Genomic DNA, 20107 nt, shown 5'->3' with positions numbered 1-20107 from the left:
TATACTGATAAAGTGCGAGTCTTAGGGGTCATTTTTGGCTTCAGATTTTCCTTTAAACGACACATCGACAAAACTATTCAGTCATCCTTCTTTACTTTGCAATGGATTTGATCGGACAGACTCTGCCTCCCTATTTCTAGCATTCATATCCTCCTTGCTCTTTTCATCGCTCATTTAGACTACTGCAATTCTTTTTTTCAGGTTTGCTTTTATCTTTAGAAAAAAACAGCTTATTCAGTCTACCGCAGTCATCTTCTATATAATGCTAGGAAATTTGATTTTGTCACTCCCCTTTTACAGCAAGAACATGGTTGCCTGTGTTCTTTCGGATTAATTACAAATTACTTGGTATATAAAGGTGACTACATCTCGAGGTTGCTTATACCATATTAACCTATAGTAATTACCATATTAACATCGTAAATGATGGCAGATAAAGACCTGTATGGTCCATCCAGTCTGTCCAACAAGATAAACTCATTTTACATGGTATGTGATACTTTATATGTGTACCCGAGTTTGATTTGTCCTTGCCTTTCTCAGGGCACAGACCGTAGAAGTCTGCCCAATACTGTTCTTGTACTAAGTTCTGAAACTAACATTGAAGCCCCTTAAATTTACACTCCAAACCCATCCCTTATCTATTCAGTCACGATCATGGAAGTCTGCCCAGCTCCCGTTTTGTTTCCAATTACCGGCGTCGCCACCCAATCTCCACTAAGATTCCACGGAACCATTCCTTTTAAACAGGATTCCTTTGTAGCCGTTCACAATGGTTGCCTGTGTAACATGATTCCAGGCTTCTTTCTGCATATGTAGGGAATCCAACAGTGATAGATTATGAGCCAGTTCAACAGCACGTTTATCTTTGCCAGTCTGGTCATCCATAATGCTCATCAGACGACATAGCACAAGAGCTCGATAATGTTGTTTGAAATTGGCTATTATGCCCTGATCCATAGGTTGGATCAGAGAGGTAGTGTTTGGTGGCACGAAAGCCACCTTGATGTTAGACAGTGTGCAGCACAATTATCACGAAGCAGCAAAATCTGACGCTTTTGTGCCCGTATTCTAGTGTCTAACTTCTTTAGCCATTGCTTCCAAATTTCCCCAGTCATCCATGAATTTGCGTTAGCCTTGTATGACACAGGAAGTCGCTTAACATTCTTGAAGCAACGGAACTGTTTGCTCTTTCCAATGACAAGGGGTTCCAACTTTTTTTTTTTTTTGTTAAATTTGTACCCCGCGCTTTCCCACTCATGGCAGGCTCAATGCGGCTTACATGGGGCAATGGAGGGTTAAGTGACTTGCCCAGAGTCACAAGGAGCTGCCTGCTTCTCAGTCCCATCCATATTGCAGCAAAGGAGGATCGTCAATCGGTCCTTCGATGTTTTACTTCCTGTAGTTTTGGCTTGCTTGAATGCAAGTGTGCCAGTAGAGACCGTTTTCGTTATCATTGAAATTGTCACGAGGTGCAAACTCATTCAAGATGGTCGGAAGAACTGAAACAACCCAATTTTCAGCACCAAAGTCATCAGCGTCTTGTTTTTCACCATGCTGTTTCTTGAATTTTATGTTGTTCCTCTCTTTCCAACCATCCAACAGTGGCTTTGAATTCAGTTAGTCCATGACTTTCAGCTAGCTGATTAGCTTTCTCCATGAGCAGTGGACCACTGACAGGAAACTGTCTGCTCCTGACTTGAGAAAACCACCGAAGAAGAGCATCTTCTACATCCTCAGCTTTTCCCGCCTGTTTTCGTTTTTGATGTGGATTTGTATTGTTTTGCCAGTCTTCCAGAAGCTGATCTTTCTGCTTTAAGATATGTGAAATTTGACTGGGATTGACACCATATTCTTTAGGAATAGATGCTTGACTTTGTTTGTTTGTTTTCTAATTTTTTAAGAACTTCTATTCGTTCAGCCAGTGTTAGTCTTACACTTGCACGACGACGACTCCTCCAGTATACACTCTTAACAACATTCTTTCACTTATTCTGCCTGTGGCAGTTAACCAACGAGATTTCAAATTTGCTGCCCGTCACGCGCCAATCGGCTTCCATATTCCATGCATGTGCTTATGCGGAGTCTTTCCTGCAGAGGAGCGGTCGTAAACCATGCATATAAGCGAATCTTGCACTTATCAGTGGTGCGCTAAACCGGTTTGTCCCCATAGAAATTGATGGCGCCAAAAACGGGACCGAAGTATGGCATGCAGTTAGAGCATGCGCTTATCTGACGTGCACTTAAATGGAGTGCACTGTACATAACACTCCATTTATCTGCTAAGAGCTATCTGAACATTAGCTACCCTCCCTATGGGTGAAAGGACATAAACTGATAAATAACATTTGATTTTCTATGTGATTGAAAATAGTCCATTGCTGCTCAGCCCGCTTCTGGAGGCATACCTAGCTGCCCAGCTAGCCACGTTTTTAGGATTAGCACTACAGATATGCATGAAATACATTTGCATGCAATTGGTTTCCAATGTATGCAAATGTATCTCTTGCATAATCATTGTAGTAATTCTGAGAACCTGACTGGCTACGTGCGCTTACAGGGTTGAGAAGCACTGGCCTAGTCTTGGACACTGGTTAAGCTGGCTCTGCTGATGGATAAAACTGTAAAGTTAAATTTGCATAATCTTTGCAGCCTCATCAGCAGTTGGAACTTGGAAAATATCCTTAATTTCCTGCCAAACCATCAAAGGGCTTGTTTGATTAGTACAGATTTTAAACTGAGATGCCTGCTTATTGAAATTATGTCTCCTACTAGTGGTGATCCTACAAAAAAGTTTAGCTTTATTAGTGATCATATGGTGCCTGACCTCAAAATACCATGGGAAGTATGAACTCCCCCCTAAAATTATGTCTGCTATCTTGGGATATTGCTAGATTCATCACTTCAATCCTTAAAATTCAAACAACCTTTAAAAACTGTTTCTATATTACCTGCAACAACTACAAAATCTCTTTCCATATACCGAAAAGATGAGTTTGACCACAGTGGTCCATACTGTGATAGTCATGCCCTATATGTTATCCAAACCAAGATGTTTGCACCAGCTCCAAGTAATTCAAAGTGCTGCAGTATGACTGATAGAGGGAACACCCTTCTTGCAAAAACTACCTTACAGTCCCAATTTGGAGCTCTGTTTTGATTTGCAAGGTCTTCAGACAAAATGGGTCAGAGTACCTAAAGAATGTTAGCCACCTACATACCTTCTGAGGCCTTCAAGGTCTTAAGGAGCACTATCCAAAGAAATTGCACAATGTGATATCCACTAACGAGCCTTCTTAGAAGTAGCCTCCACATCGGTCAGAGGGTCTACACCAAACTCAAAACTTATCTCTACTTTAGGAAGCAGGTTAAAACCTGGCTCTTCTCCCAGGCCTTTAATACATTCGGCAACTGACTGTCCACTTACTCTTGCTTCTGTGCTAGCTTAGATTAGTTCCTCATATGTTATTCAACTGTACATATGTGTCTTCAGTTTGTCCTGTCTGTATATCTCAACTGCACTTGACCTTTCATCTACCTAGAAAGATGTTTCATGGTATTGTATGAACTGCATCATATCTGCTACTTAAGGGCATATTTTCAAAGCACATACAGGTTACTATGTAACTTTGTAAGACTGTTTTGAAAATGAGCACCTATATGTTCTAATGCGTGGCTTTTAAGGTGTTTCATTTGTATTGTGCATATCATAACTTTTACATGAATTTTCTTCCATGCTGCTTTTAATGATAAATATCATATGTCTCTTGTATGATACATGTTTTTGATGCTGTATCATGTTCTCTTACTAGGATTCAGTTTGCCATTTCCAGATTTAGCCCTTTGTATTTATACTTATTTTGTTATTTTACTCTTTTTATACTGTTTCAAAATTGTAAGATTTTTATGTTGAGCTGCACCTGCTGTACATCCCCTTGGGTGAATCTCTTCACAAAAGGAATTAATAAACCCAGTGAATAATGCACAAGAGTTAGATTGGGATCTCTTTTACCCCGGACCCTTTGGGTAGGGCTTGCCCTGAATACTCAAATTTGATGCCAAGCATCACCATTCTTGAGATTCTGGTAGACCCTGATCTCAATTTCTCCCCTCAGTCATAGTTGATCCTGTTTGGATTTAAATTTAATTTTAACACCTAGTTGTATAGAAAGTTCACTGAGAGCTCACACGCACTTGTTTTCAGCTGGTTGATTTTTTGCAACTTACTTTATAATGGTCTGAAATACCTCTTCTTGAAAAGATTGCAATTTATCCAAAATACAGCAGACTAAGGACCTTATTGAGATGTGGAAATTTGATTGTTACTTTCCTCCTTCAAATACCACTGCCTTCCGGTCACATTTAGAATTCAGTTCAAAACTTGGCTTCTAACTCGCTCAGTGTTGTACACTGAGCTTTCATTTTAGTTATTGAGACTTCTCATCCCTGAGGTTCCACCAACCGGTCTCCCATGTGTACTCTTCTTGAAGTAATGCGGTAGCATGCTTATTTAGCTCCTTCGCACTGGAATAAACTCTCATATTTCCTACTTGAAATTCAAGATGTGTGCTTTCCCTCCTTAAGCAATTTGTTCTCCGGTTAGCAGGTCAATTGGCTAGCTGCTCATTGTTTCCTCCTTTGTTGTTGTTTGGAAAACTGAAAGCACTTAGTAACAATTCTTGTGTACTGCATCTCTTCTAATTGCTGTATTAGAGTTGTACTACTGTAGTCTGTGCTTGCTGCTTGTATTTGCTTGTACACTGCCTTGCTGTAAGAATCGAAAGACAGCTAAATCAAACACAAATATGAAAGGATAAGCTATTGGAAAAAAAAATGGTAGGCATGCAGAGGTTGGCACTAGAGTGACATGCATGACTTGGGTGAGTTTAGCTTGGCTAGTTTACATGGCTAGATTGATAAGAGAGGGGTGTTCTAGAGAGCTGTTCCCTCTACTGGAAAACTTTTTCTTACCCCCAGGGATAGCAAGGGTTAAGGTGTCAGGTATGCATGTAGCAATATCAAAGCTGAAACTACCTAAGTCATTAGCAGGGGTGGCACAAAAATGGACCAATTATCTAGGACTGACAGTCACAGAAGCTGACATCTTAACCTACATGACAGAGATCAAAGACAACTTATGTAATGCAAGACATAGGGAAACTCAATATCGTATAATCATGCGGGGATATTTCACACCTAAACAAGCATATTACGTGGGACGTAAGTTTAGCTATTTAAAATAGTGTACATTGCTTAGGAACTTTCAACTGCACCAGAGTTATGCCCTTTAAATAGGGAGATCGGAAATGTTCAGTGTTTGTTAATCAGCTTCCTAATATCTAACATTATGAGTTCAAAGAACAGCAATTAAGAGCATTTGTCTTCTAAATGAATCAATGCAAGATCCTTTGGTAGTTATAAATTTATATACTGAGGGCACTTAAACCATTAAAAAGGGTAATGTGTGCCCTAAAGGCATGTGTTCAATGCTTGTCATTTGGGGAGATGTTTGGCTGTAAGGGAAAATGCTGTGCATTTATCAATCACCTATCTAAGGATCTTTTCTTCCCTGCAAACCATCTTCACCCTTTCCAAATTCAAAGGCACAGAGGAGAGTTTTTCTTTCAGATTTTGCATCTTATTCACTGTTAATCTACCAGTAGCAATACAGTGCTGAGGATTTTCAGGTCTTAAAGCTTTTTTTTTTTCCTATACCCAGTGCTGTCTTATGGCCACTATTCCTTGATGCTTGCTCTCTACAGCATTGAACTCCTACTAAAATTTAGAACATATTGTCTTACTGGATATTTTATCTCTGCTTAGTGAAACTTGATGCTCAACCTGATCAAATTACACTCTGAAATGGAAACCTTGGATACTCAGTTGATGCAGTTAGGGCCAGTTACCAGTTGGCACTGTGGCCTCCAGATATGAGCTTCCATAATTCAAGCCAATAGTGCTGGCTTGAAGTGTGAACATAGTCTGCAAATAATTTGATTCTTTTCTTAATGCATCATTCCTTAGGTGCCCTTTTCCTAAGCTGCCGTAAAAGGGGCCCCTGGGCTAGCGGTGGAGCCATTTTTGCCACATACTAGAGCCCCTTTTAGTGCAGTGGGCGAAAATGGCCAAAAATGAAATGGCTGTGCGGTAAGTTTGCACTTACCGTGGAGTCAGTTCTGAGGTAGGGGGAGCACTTTGCCACCCATTGAGGTTGGCGGTAAGAGCTCCCTCGCTAACCTGGTAGTAACCGATTACTTCTGGGTAACCCCCTGCGGAAATATTTTTTCAGTATTTTCACTAATGCTGGAAATGGCGCGTGCTGGGGACGGGACTACCACTGGCACCCGCATTGGGCTGGCAGTAGTTCCATGTTGCTGCTTGGCAGCCCTTTAGTAAAAGGATCCCTACACTGTTCTTCTACAAGCGGGTGTTATCCCTTACTACCAGCAGGTGAAGGTAGAGAAAGGTAGAGAAAAGTGAGTTTTACTAGTGTTAGCTGGTATTAACTGGTAGTACACACTGGAAAGATCCAGTACTTTCTTACCTCAGCAGATAGGTTGTACTGGCTGGTGCTCCTGGTCTCTGGCCTAGCTCTTCACTCTACTGGCTGTGGCTGCACAGCCGGGTTGAGCCTAACGGACTCTCCCAGGTTAGATGGTCCCCAAAACAAACCTGGTAGAGCGTGGATTGCGCTTGTTGGTGTCCATTGGGTTAGGCTTGTGGCTTGGTTCTGCGGGACCCTGCTTGAGAAGTGTGACCACATCCCCACCCCTCCTTGCCTACTCACTCTTTTTGGGTGTACTTCCCCCCCCCCCCTCCTCGCCCCCAGGCTCACCTGCAGCCCGCATGTATTGAGGGAAAAAAAAATCTAATTGGCTTTGCCTGACTTAGCATTAGTCTCCGTCCAAGGTAATAAAAGTTATTTGTTTAAAAAAAATGCACCCAAGAGAAGGAAGGGGGAGCAGGCAGAGACTGCAGAGCCCAAGACCTGAGTCGGCTTGTGCGGCAGGGCAGGCCCACAAGCACCAGCCATATGGCCAACCATGTCTGCTTGCAGATGCTACAGTGTCTGCAAGAGTTGGCAGATTAGCATATCTACTAGCTTGGTCTGTCCCTCTTGCAATGAGCTGTTTCCGACTTAGAAACAACTCCAGTGGGGGGAGGGGTGTTAGGGATCAGATGGCCGCCAGACCACCTTCCTCCTCTCCCTGCTCTGAAGCATCGGGACTCAGTCCCAATTTCTTTGCCGGGAATGAGGGCCATCTTGCCCTAACTTATTTTTCTCCTGTTGCTGTGTCATCAGCAGAATTCCTTTCAGCCCTCATCAGGGCTTGTGCGGGTACGTTTGTTTTCCTTCTCACCCTCCCACGCCAGGTCTGCCTATGGGGGAGGGGGGAGGTCCCGTTGGGGCCCCCAGGTGCTTTTTGTCTCCAGAATTTGACCCAAATGGTCAAATAAGCCCTGCATAAGGAGCCTGGACCCTCAGACAGCATTGGAGTCCCTAGGGGGGGACCAGATGTCCCTTGCAGAACCCCCTTGGGGTGCCAAACACCACAAGAGCTATCAAAATGTCATGGATGCCCCAGTCAGCTCTAGTGCATTCAGGGGAGGACTGGAATGTCTTCTTTGACTTGGTTCCTCTCGGACTTGGATTTAGAGGACTCTTCTCCCCCTTCCCCCACAGGAGGAGAAGGAGGAACAGGCCCATGTGATCCGACTGTTGTGAGGAATTCATTTGAGGTCAAGGAGACTCTAGGGTGTTCCAGTCTCCCACTGCTGACCTGAAGGTGGATGTTCTCATCACGGCTATCACCAGAGCTATCACTGTTCTGTTCATGGTGGCTCAGTCCTCCGGGAGCTCCACAACAAGTAGGTGGAGCAGGTGTTCCACTTAACCTTCTGTGGGGTATCCAGTGTCCAAGCAGCTATCTGCCACGTGCCATGCTGTGCTGGAGCACTTTTCAGAATTCCCTGAGGTTTCCTGCCTAGTCTGGTGCAACCTTCTTGGCGGATGATGTTCCTTATGATTTGATCTGCCAGGCTTCTCAGTTGGTGTGGTCTGCTGTGGTGGGCCGTTGCTGGCTTTGGTTCTGCCCTTAGATTGCAGATGCTATCTCAAGCAGCTTGTCAGCTGACCTTTTTGTGAACACTTGCAGTTTTGGAGAGGACCTAGATAAAAGGATATGGGGGAGGCTTGGTCCCTTCATCTGCCTGAGCTGAGACAAAAAAAGGTTCCCAGCATTCCTGTTCCAGAGGTCTTTTGTGTGTGTGTGTGTGTGTGGGGGGGGGGGGGGGTGTTGAACCATTTTTAGCCATCCCAGTCTCCTCCAACTAATGCTTCTAGTTCAGGGAGGTCTTTTTGGCCAGGCTACATCTTAGCAGGTTGTTCCTTTTTTGCCATGAGTGGTTCCACATCACCTCGGACTGGTTGGTTCTGGAGGTGGTCAAGAAGGGATACTCCCTGGAACTCCCCGTTTCCAACACCTTCATGGTTTTCCCATGTGACTCGGAGCAAAGTGACACTGTCACCCTTACACTCAAGCATCTCCTGTAGGTATGAGCTGTGGAGCTGGTGCCTTGCAAAGAGCATGGCTGGGACATTATTCCATTTTCTTTGTGATTCCAAAGAAGGGTGGCTCGTTTAGCTTTATGCCATGATTTAAAACGGTAAAATTGCTTTTGTGAAACCCAAGCTTGTAACTACAGTGCATTAAATAAAATAGTTTAAGGGTGTGCATGGCATGATAAGGTTATTCTTAATTAGGGGCTTTCTAGCAAAATTAGAAAAATTAAAGGTTACTTTTGACTACCTTTTGTGTAATATAATTTAGCTTTAAAACTGCCATTCAGAAACGGCAGGAAGGCTGTTACAGTGTTTCTAATATAGAAATTATATAAGGTCTTGGAAGAGCACAATATGCATATGTTACCTGGTGTCTAGTGGTAAGAACTCAATATTTGAGATGCATTACTTAACTGGCACTGATATCTTTATTTTTACTACCTGCTTTTGCTGTTGCTTGTTCCAAAGACGTTGTGGAGGAGTAGCCTAGATTTTATATAGCTCACAATTTGAGAGTCTCATTATGTCCCAAACAGCAATATAAACTTTACAAGCAAAAAGAAAAAAGCCCGTTTCTCCAAAAATGAAATGGGCCCTAGGAAGGCTATCGTCTAAGCGATTTCTCCTCTTTCCCCTCCATGTCCAGCGATTATCCCATCCAATTCATGTCCATCAATTCTCCTCTACCCTCCCCTCCATCCATCCATGTCCAGTGATTCTCCCCTCCATGTCCAGTGACTCGTCCCAGCCCCCACCTCCTCCCTTTTAAGCACCAGAGTTGCAGTTCAACCCCAGCCCTCACCTGCCCGCCATGTAATTAGTGAAATATATCCCATAATGATTTTGAGGGGAGGAGGGATCCAGAAACTCTAAGGAAATATTTTTTTAGTGTTCTAAACAAAAATAATTAAATTACCTTTAAGATGCTTGACAACTTTTCTGCATCCACTGACCTGTGCCATTGGTTCACTCAGCAAAATGTATATAGAGCAGGGGTTCTCAATCCAGTTGGGGCACACCAAACCATTCTGATTTTCAAGGTATCCAAAATGAATGTATGAGATTGTATTTAAAATATTTATAACTCTCACTGTCATTCTAAGCAGGTAGATTGGCATGCATGGCCTCCATTGTATGCAGATCTACCTTATACATATTCATTGTGAGTATCCTGAAAACCTGACTGGCTGGATGTCATGAAGACTGGATTGAGAACCCTTGATATAGAGCAGCACTGTGATTAGAAGTTCAGGGGTTTATTTTTGCTGCACCTGGACTGTGACATTCCACTGAATTGAATGTTGCTTGTTTTTTTTTTCTCTTCTTTAGGGGGCTGTACGTTTGATGATGGCCCAGGGCCCTGTGATTACCATCAAGACCTGTATGATGACTTTGATTGGGTACATATCAGTGCTCAAGAGCCTCATTACTTACCTCCTGAGATGCCTCAAGGTGAGAATGCACTAAAAGCTGAATAGCATTGCATGATACCATTTAGTTAAGAAATGTTGGTGTTTTCTTGAAACTGAGTTTCCAGTCTGTCAAGGAGTAACAGCATTGCTTCTGCACTGTGGAGGTCTCAGTTCTTGGTCCTTAATGGTTGTTAGAAATGAGCTAAAATTGAATCCAAGCAAGACTGATGATGCTGCTGTCTTTTCTTGGAAGTCTGCACCTCATCAGTTTTATCTATTGAGGAAGTTTAGATTACTGCAAAAGATTCTGCTAAAATCTTAGGCATCATCCTTGCAGGAACCTGCAGTTTAATCTCTGGTGTAGTGAAGAGCTCTTTTAATTAAAAACAGATTCATTCTGCTCTTTCTGCTAGATAAGCAAGCTCTTTGAATCCTTGAACCCTCATCTTTGCCCTCACTGGCAATTGTCTAGACTATTGCAACTTCTTGTACCAAGGTCCAAGATCTTCCCAGTTAAGAAAGCTACAGACTATTCTGAATGCTTTCAATTAAGTTAATCTATGATGCCAAGAAGTACAAGTGTGTCTCTCCACTTCTATGGTAAGAACATTGACACCTGGTTGCCTACTGGGTCTGATTTACGGTCAAGAAACCTGGTCTTCTATACAGGCTTGCCCGCCTTTCTCTCTAGTCTGCTAGTCCCCTGTGTACCCCAGCAAACTCTGCTTTAAATCTGTTGTAAACGAGGTAATTGAGGGTGAAGTAACTTGCCCAAGATCAAAGAATGCCAGTGAGAGGTAGATTTGATCCTTGACTTCCCTGGTTCTCAGGCCATTCGTTGCTCTTAAACCCTAGGCTAATTCATTCCTGCTGTAACTGCTGCTCTTTTGCAGATTGTTAAATCAAAGTATACTTTCCAAGCTTTTCCACTTGGTATCCTGTGATTATCCTATGCTTTTTTAAAGAATTTTTCTAGATTTTGTCTTTACCACTTCTTCTGGAAGTGCATTCCAGGCCTCCTCTGTACTTTCACTATTTTGATGCTGCTGCTAAGCATATGGTGAGCCCAGTTTTTAGAACTTTATTTCCATTGTGAAAGGTTTGCTGCTTGCATATTAATTTCTTTTAGACAACTAAATCTTAGTTTGCTTTATTCCCTGCCTCACCACCACCACCACACTCTCCTCTCCTTTAGGTTAACTAATTTGGATCTTGTATACCACTCTACAAACACCATACTATATTTGGCTGCCTTTCTCTGGAGCATCTCTAATCTCTCTCTGCTTTTTCAGATAAAGCTTCCAGAACGGAGTACAGTATTCTAGCTGAGGTGTTATGGCCCGTATAAAGGCTTGATCACTTTCTTATTTTCTATGATTATAGCTCTCCCTGTTCATCCCTGCATCCCTCTGACTCTAGCCACCCTCTTTGTCTCATTGTTGCTACCTTGATCATCGGACACTGTTACTCTTAGGAGACTCTTTGACAGTGAGCATAAGTTCTTCATTCCCTGTCATACTGTTCTTTGGATTTCTGGAACACAAATGCACTCTCTATACATTAAAGTTTAGCTGACAAGCATTTTCCTGCCAGTCAAGCTTTCTTGGGTCATTTCTTATTGTTTACTCCACTGGTGGTGTATGTTTTTGTTCTAGATCTTGGTAGTATCCACAAAAGGACAAATGTTCCCTTCAAATTCTTCAGCGGTATCATGCAGATACTGAACACAATTGACATAATTCTTCTAATCACTCAACTGGAGAAGTGAATCATTTGATATGATCTGCCTCTGGTAAAGCCATGCTGCCTTGGATCTTATTGCTCACTGAAATGTAGAGTTCACAATCCATTCCTTCAGTAGAGTCTCCATTAATATTCACACTACTGAAGCAACGCTAACTGGCCTGTAGTTTCCAGCCTTCTCTCTGTTGGCGCGTTATTTATTTTTTTGTTCAAACCATCTTTATTGAAATTTTCATTAGAAAAAACATGAGGGGGTAGAGTTTGGCCAGTGTTCTGTGCAGATGCATGGGGTGAGTGCTTCTCTATCCAGAGCCTTTCTAACTCCAGAAAATAGAATAATTCTCCTTTTTTTGGATATTTCCCATCTTTCTATGGCCACAAATAGAGGTGCAAAGCAGTATTCCCCTGCTTTTTCTTCCTCTTCTGGCAAGAGGTCAAAGCCAGAACAGAGCATGCCTGAAAAAAATGGCACCGAAAACGTCAGTCTTAATTAGAGTTACTAGATTACTTTCTCATTTCTAAATCTTTCTTCTCTATTATCCTTATCCAGTATACACCCCATACATCTCTCCGATCATATTGCAGTTTCGCTCCACCTTCACTCTGTCACTCTCACATTCTTCTTCCTCCTAGAGGCTTAACAATGCTATTCTCAATGATGAAGCTTCTATTTACAAGATTTCAGATTTCACTAAGGAATTTTTCCTCCAGAATGAATCTTCTGAAATCACCCTGTCCACCATTTGGGAAACTTATAAGGCTTCATTATGAGGGGAACTTTTAAGCACCACCAATCAAAATCTTGCTAAAGAACATGCTCTTGAACTTGATATCAAAAGTTTAGAAGCTTTACACATGATTGGCTCTAATCCCTCCACTTAACACCAAATTTTAAAAACCAAATATAAATATAATTCTATTGTTTCTAAAAAAGCTAAAAATGATCTTTTCTTTCAGTCTTCTGGCCATTACTCTGGTAACAACAAAGTAGGTAAACTACTGGCTACATTTTTAAAAGGAAGAAGGAGGAATGATCACACATCTGTTTTACAAAATGATCAGGGACAGATTAAGTCTGTTAAAATGATCAGGGACAGATTAACTCTGTTAAAAATAAAGCTACAATTTTATTCCTCTCTGTTTACATCTGAGAGAAAGAGGATCTGTTCAGGATTTTTCCAAATTTTTAGATTCTCTTGCATATCCCACACTCTGCTGCCAAAAAAACTTAGATTCTCCTATTTCTGAAAAGGAATTAGTTGCAGCCATCACTTCCCTTTGCTGCGAGCAGAGTTTTTGGTCCTGATGGTATCACCCCAGAATTCTGTAAGAAATTCAGATTTCTGTTAACTCTTTATTTCGTGACATATTTTAACTTTATATGAGATCACCCTGAAAAACACAGGTTCACTGAAACCACAATTATACTTATCCCTGTAGAGTGCAAAATTACAGGCCTGTTTCCCTCTTAAACTTCGATTATAAAATTCTGGACAAAATTCTCACTGAGAGACTGAACAAAATCATAGGTCAGTTGATTAACCCTGATCAGGTAGGCTTCATCAAACACAGGCACGTTTTCTTTTCTTTTAGTCGCGGCTATCCTTAGGCCTGCTCGGCTGTGATTTTTTTCCCTTTTTTTTGCTGCACTTTTTTCAGCGCCATCGAGTTTTTTGATTTGGCAAGGGCAGTCTTCCTTTCCATGTCATCGAACACTCCCAGTGGCTTCAAGTGTTGCTGTCGGTGCAACCGGACCATCTCGGGTACTGATTTCCATTCGTGGTGTGTTCAATGCCTTGGGCCTGACCATAGCCTAGCTTGTTGTGCTCTTTGTCTTAGTATGAAGAAAAGGACTCAACTGGCTTGAGAAGCCCAGAGAGAAAAAACCTTTTGGGACTCTGTCTGGTCCTTCGGTGATGTCTACATCAAGGGACGCATCGACATCTGGTGTGGAGGTGGGCATGGCTGCTGAGAGGCCACGACACACTGGGAGTAGCGAGGCATTGAGTGGGTCTCCACCTGCCTTGAGGCCTCCTGCTATGCAGGGCCCCTGGGACCATCCATCATCGCACCCGACCCTAAAACAACGTGGGGATTTGATGTCATCCTCGGCACCGAGGAGACTCAGTGAGGTGCATTGAGCGAAGGCTAAGACGCACCGACACTGTTCTCCCTCAACACATGGTGCCGAGGGAATCGGCACTAGAGAAGTGTTGATGCCGGGAGGACTGCTTCCCCTCCATACAAGATGTGCCAACGTATCAGGTTCTCAGCAGCCTGGTTCCTGCTCGCTAGGACCTTGGACTCTTTTGGGAGGAAAATGTATCAGGCCGCTATGCTCGCTGCCCGTATACAATCATAACAGCTCTTCACGAGTATCCACTTGCGGAACTCGGTGCGGCAGCTTAGTTTGGTTGATGCCCTCCCTCCAGAGCAGTTCGAACTTTTTCACCAGCTGGTCAGGCAGCAGAAGGTGTGACGTAAATTTCTTGCCAGGGGCGCATACGACACTTTTGATCTAGCATCCAGGATCTCTGCTCAAGGTATAGCAGTGTGCAGACTAATGGCTGCGTGTTTCGTACCTGGATCATTTGGTCCAAAAGAGGATAGCGGATGTTCTTTGCTGGGGGGATAATCTTTTTGGAGAGAAGGTAGAAGATCTGGTTGACCAGATCCAAGAAGCACACAGATGCTATGGCTTCTCTCTCCTGCCGGGTGCCTTCTGCTACCACCTCCTCATCTAGGAGGTTTTTTGGTGGGTCACGGAGTACTCCCTATTCCTTTTCCAGGCGTAGATACACTCCAGCGTCTCGCCAGCCTACTCAGGCTCAGTCCCAGCAAGCTCATTCCCGTCACCAGCGTGCGCCCAAGGCCCCTACTGCTCCCCAGCAAAAGCAAGTGATGGGCTTTTGACTGGCTCCCGGGAAGCATAGCCAAACCGGTCAGGGGGAGGTTAATATTTTTTTTTTTTTTTTTTTTACCAAAGGTGGCCTCTCATAACCTCTGACCAGTGGGTTCTTCAGATAGTCTGGTTAGGATACACCCTCAATCTGGAGTCCAAACCTCCAAATTGTCCACTGGGAGCTCATTGGTTCAGCTCCCAGCACAGGCAGGTACTTGCAGAGGAATTCTCCGCCCTTCTGAAGGCCCATGCGGTCAAACCCGCTCCACCAGGGGAAGAAGGGCTGGAATTCTATTCTAGGTACTTCCTTGTGCGGGGGGGATGTGTCCCATCCTAGACCTAAGGGCCCTGAACAAATTCCTAGTCTGAGAAAAGTTCAGGATGGTTTCCCTGGGCACCCTTCTTCCCATGATTGTGGAAAACGATTGGCTATGCTCTCTGGACTTAAAGGACGCTTACACTCGTATCCTGATACTTCCAGCTCACAAGAAGTATCTTCAATTTTGGCTGGGAATGCAGCACTTTCAGTACCGCGTACTGCCCTTTGGCCTAGCGTCAGCATCCAGAGTATTCACAAAATGCCTAGCAGTGGTTGCGGCATCGCTGTGCAGGCTGGGAGTGCATGTGTTCCCTTATCTCAACAATTGACTGGTGAAGAGCACCTCGGAGGACGGTGCTCTGGAGTCCATGCAGGAGAATATTCAAGTGCTGGAACTATTAGGGTTCGTAATAAATTACCCCGTTCCTCCTGTTCAGAAATTGGAATTCATTGGAGCATTGCTTGACACGAGAACAGTTCGAGCCTATCTCCTCAAGACCCAGACAGACAACCTTCTGTCCCTGGTGCGAGCATTTCAGCAAGTCACAGCTCGGCAGATGTTGAGACTCTTGGGGCACATGGCCTCCACAGGTTGTTACACCCATGGCACGTCTGCACATGAGAGCTTCTCAGTGGTGTCAAGCCATGGGGAACCTGGAAGACGTCATCCATGTGTCCACCGACTTAGTCTATTCCCTCCAATGGTGGACAATTCGATCCAATTTGACCATGGGACACCCATTTCAATTCCTCAGCCACAGAAAGTGCTAACGACGGATCATCTCTCCTGGGGGGGGGGGGGCTCATGTAGATGGGCTTCACACTCAGGGAGCCTGGTCCCCCAGGAAACAGGTTTTCAGATCAACCTCCTGGAGCTTCGAGCAATTTGGAATGCTCTAAAGGCTTTCAGAGATCGGCTGTCCAACCAAATTATCCTAATTCAAACAAACAATCAAGTTGCAATGTACTACACCAACATAAAGGGGGACACCAGTTCTTGCCCCCTGTGTCAGGAAGCCGTCCAGATGTAGCTTTGGGCGTGCCGTCACAGCATGTTTCTCCAAGCCACTTATCTGGCAAAAACAGTCTGGCTGACAGACTGAGTAGGGTAATGCAGCCTCACAAGTGGTTGCTGAATATGGGTGTAGCTCGCAAGATCTGTTGAGCGTGGGGCACCCCCTCGGTGGACCTTTTCGCCACTCAAATCTATCACAGGATCCCTCAGTTCTGTTTCAGGTTTCAGGCCCATGACAGCCTAGTGTCAGATGCCTTTCTCCTGCATTGGGGAACAGGCCTTTTGTATGCTTATCCTCCCATACCTCTGGTGGTGAAGACTTTGCTGAAACTCCATCAAGACCATGGAACTATGATTCTGATTGCACCGTACTGGCCGCGTCAAATATGGTTCCTTCTTCTTCTGGAATTGTCCTCCGAAGAACCGTGGAGATTGGAGTGTGTTCCGACCCTCATCACCCAGAACGCTTCTACATCCCAACCTTCAGTCTCTGGCTCTCACAGCCTGGATGTTGAGACCCTAGAATTCACTTCCCTGGGTCTTGCGAAGGGTCTCTCTCGAGTCTTGCTTGCTTCCAGGAAAGATTCCACTAAGAGGTGTTATTCTTTTAGATGGAGGAGGTTTGCTGTCTGGTGTGACAGCAAGGCCGTAGATCTTTTTTTTTTTTGTCCTACACAGACCCTGCTTGAATACGTTCTACACTTATCAGAGTCTGGTCTCAAGATCAACTCCGTATGGTTCCCCTTAATGTAATTAGTGCTTATCAACGTGTAGAAGGTAAGCCTATCTCTGGACAGCCTTTAGTTGTTTGCTTCATGAGAGGTTTGCTTTTATTAAAGCCCCCCCTATCAAACCTTTGCCAGTGTCATGGGATCTCAACGTTGTTCTCACCCAGCTGATGAAAGCTCATTTCGACCTGGAAGTTTATTTTCTTGGTGGCTGTTACTTCAGCTCGTAGGGTCAGTGAGCTTCAGGCCCTAGTAGTGAATGCATCTTGTACTAAATTTCATCACAACAGAGTAGTCCTCTGCATGCACCTTAAGTTCCTACCGAAGGTGGTGTCTGAGTTCTATCTAAACCAGTTGATTGTCTTGCCAACAGTTTTTCCCCATCCTCATGTCCACCCTGGCGAAAGCAGCTTGCACACCTTGGATTGCAAGAGAGCATTGGCCTTTTACATGGAGCGGACAAAGCCTTTGACAGTCTTCCTAGTTATTTGGTTTTTTTTTTAAAATCCCAACAAGAGGGGAGTCGCCATCTGAAAACGCACAATCTCCAATTGGCTAGCAAATTGCATTTCCTTTGCTTATGCCCAAGCTAGGCTGATTCTGGAGGGCTATGTCATGGCTCATAATGTCAGAGCCATGGCTGCGTTGGTGACTCACTAAAGTCAGCCTCCATTGAAGAGATTTGCAAAGCTGCAATGTGGTCTTTTCATCCACACATTCACATCACACTACTGCCTCCAGCAGGATACCCGACTGGGCAGTCGGTGCTGCAGAATCTGCTTTATTTTTAGAATCCAACCCCCCCAGGCCCTTTTTGTTCTTTTCCAGGTTACACACTCAGCTAGTTTGCATATAGTTTCAGGTTAATCTCTGTTATGTCCTCGCTGTTGCGAGGTCCAGTTGACCAACGTTGGTTGTTTTGCGTGAGCTTGGATGCTAGGGGTACCCAGCTGTGAGAATAATACAGCCTGCTTGTCCTCTGAGAGCGCAGATACTTACCTGTAGCAGGTATTCTCCTGTGTGGGGATTTGCCTGTATTTTCAGGACAGTACCATTGGGCCAGTGCAGAAGCAATTTTGGTGTACTTTTTTTACAGTTCTCCTCCTGTTTGGTCACAGGCTGCAATAATGGATTTCTTTTACTCCTTTTGTCTTTGCAGCTTTTGGGTCATTGTAGTGCTGCGGTGCTGGTTACATAGTAGTACATTTGAAGCTACAAAGTAGTTAATTTAAAACGAATCAGAGAACATTTTTCTTCACTCAATGTGTAATTAAACTCTGGAATTCGTTGCCAGAGAATGTGGTAAAGGCGGTTAGCTTAGCGGGGTTTAAAAAAGGTTTGGATGGCTTCCTAAAGGAAAAGTCCATAGACCATTATTAAAATGGACTTGGGGAAAATCCACTGCTTATTTCTGGGATAAGCAGCATAAAATGTTTTGGACTTTTTTCGGATCTTGCCAGGTGTATGTGACCTAGATTGGCCACTGGTGGAAACAGGATGCTGGGCTTGATGGACCTTTGGTCTGTTTCAGTAAGGCACTGCTTATGTACTTATGTACCTTGCTTGGTGGAGGTTTTTTGTTTGCCTTTGTGGTTTTGGATCTCGGTTATTTCTCGCATGGCACATTCCCACTCAAAGCCTAGACCTTTATGTTCCTATGTCACCCTCAGCTTCTTATTGGTGGCCTTCTCTAGGCTACTCCTCCCGGCTGCATTTTCAGTCTGCAGCTCACTTATCTTTCTGAGGCCTGGGCTATGCTGGCATGGGCTGTCCTCTTTTCCTGAAGGGAGTACTTCCTTCTTGCTAGGTCTAAGGCATCCTTCAAGGAGTCGGTTCTTTCCACAGCTTTGTCTGGTTCCCACCCTACTTATGGATTGCTTTGCTACATCCCACAAGTCTCCAGATTAGCCTGCTGATGATAAGGAAGGAAAAATTATGGCCTACCTACTACTACTACTATTTATAATTTCTATAGCGCTACAAGGCATACGCAGCGCTGCACACCATACACAAAAAGACAGTCCCTGCTCAAAGAGCTTACAATCTAGTTAAGACAGGTAAACAGAACAATTAAGGGTCACTTTCTGTCCTTCTGTCACAGCAGATGAATTAAGACTCCCCCCACCCTTTCATGAGGATGACCCTATCAATTCAGTCTGTTTCTCTGCTTAGGTTTCTTGCTGTGGTTGCATGTACACAGTTCTGTTGGTTGACAGATTTATGCCTCATTTCTTTGTTAAGAGAAATACTGACTGACCAAGGAGCATACTGTCCTGTGTGGCAGAGTTCAGTTTGGTACTCTCTATCTCCAGTTGCTGATAAATGATCATAACTTACAAGTCTCTGGGTTTGTCTGCTGTGACTAAAGGAAAGAATTATCAGGTAAGCTATAATTTTTCCTTTTTTAGGCTTTTCTTTTTCCATGCAAGTGCTTATTGTTGCCTCAACCCCCAATCTTCTTTACCAGATTTAAGTCCAGGTTAGAAGTTGGCCTATATGTCATGAACAAGCAATAACTTTGAAAGAGCTCTTGTTTCTACCAAGTGTTGAAGCTGAATCCCTTAAATTCTACAACTCCTTTCCCATCCAGATCATTGATCCCAAAGTGCATTGTGACATCTAGGTCAGGGTTCTCTAAAAGTACTTAAATTTGATTTGTGTCCCTGCTAACCAGGGCTCCAGGTAGGTGTTTAACTTTGTTTCTTCCTCAAGCTGATATCTTTGATAGGAAAGGGGATGGGAATTGATATACTGCTTTTTCTGTAGTTAAAATCAAAGCGGTTTACATATTATATACAGACTAGCCGTTGAGCCCGTAAAAACAGGCTGGTATTGGGGTTTTCCTTCCCCCTCCCTCCCTCCCCGCGAGGTCGCCACCGCTACCATTCCCACCTCCCACCTCCCACCCCCGGAGTCGCCGCCATCCCTCCACCTGGCCCGGGCCTTCTCTCCGCTACTAAACTTACACATCCATTGGCCGGAACGCAGCACATACATCAGCTGAGCTGCTGTCGGCCCTTCCTTCTCTGCCTGTGTCCCGCCCTCCTGTGACATAACGTCAGCGAGGGCGAGACACAGGCAGGGAAGGAAGGCCGACGGCAGCTCAGCTGATGTGCGTGCTGCGTTCCGGCGAATGGATGTGTAAGTTTAGTAGCGGAGAGAGGCCCCGGGCCGGGGGGGGGGGGGGGAAGCGGTATCAACCTCGGCGGCGCAGTTTCCCTCTCTGTCCCGCCCTCGTCATCACGTATTGACGCGGGGGCGGGACAGAGAGGGAAGTCTCTACTGCGCATTTGCGAGTGAGTCGGTCACTCGCCGTTTATATGTTTGATCCTTTTTTTTGTTCCTGGGGCAATGGAGGTTTAAGTGACTTGCCCAGAGTCGCGAGGAGCTGCAGTGGGAATGAAACCCAGTTCCACAGAATCAGT

General features: G+C 44.2%; 1 protein-coding gene across 1 annotated transcript in view; it reads left to right on the top strand.

Moving 5' to 3' along the window:
* PTPRK (protein tyrosine phosphatase receptor type K) overlaps window positions 1–20107 on the top strand; it is a 919308-nt gene that overhangs the window by 134568 nt on the left and 764633 nt on the right. The window contains 1 exon segment of the mRNA XM_030196529.1: window positions 9893–10015. Coding sequence (XP_030052389.1) covers window positions 9893–10015 — 123 coding nt within the window.

The sequence above is a fragment of the Microcaecilia unicolor genome, chromosome 3, assembly GCF_901765095.1.
Source record: "Microcaecilia unicolor chromosome 3, aMicUni1.1, whole genome shotgun sequence".
In the NCBI taxonomy this organism is placed as follows: domain Eukaryota; kingdom Metazoa; phylum Chordata; class Amphibia; order Gymnophiona; family Siphonopidae; genus Microcaecilia; species Microcaecilia unicolor.
This window is presented reverse-complemented; position numbering and strand designations above follow the sequence as displayed.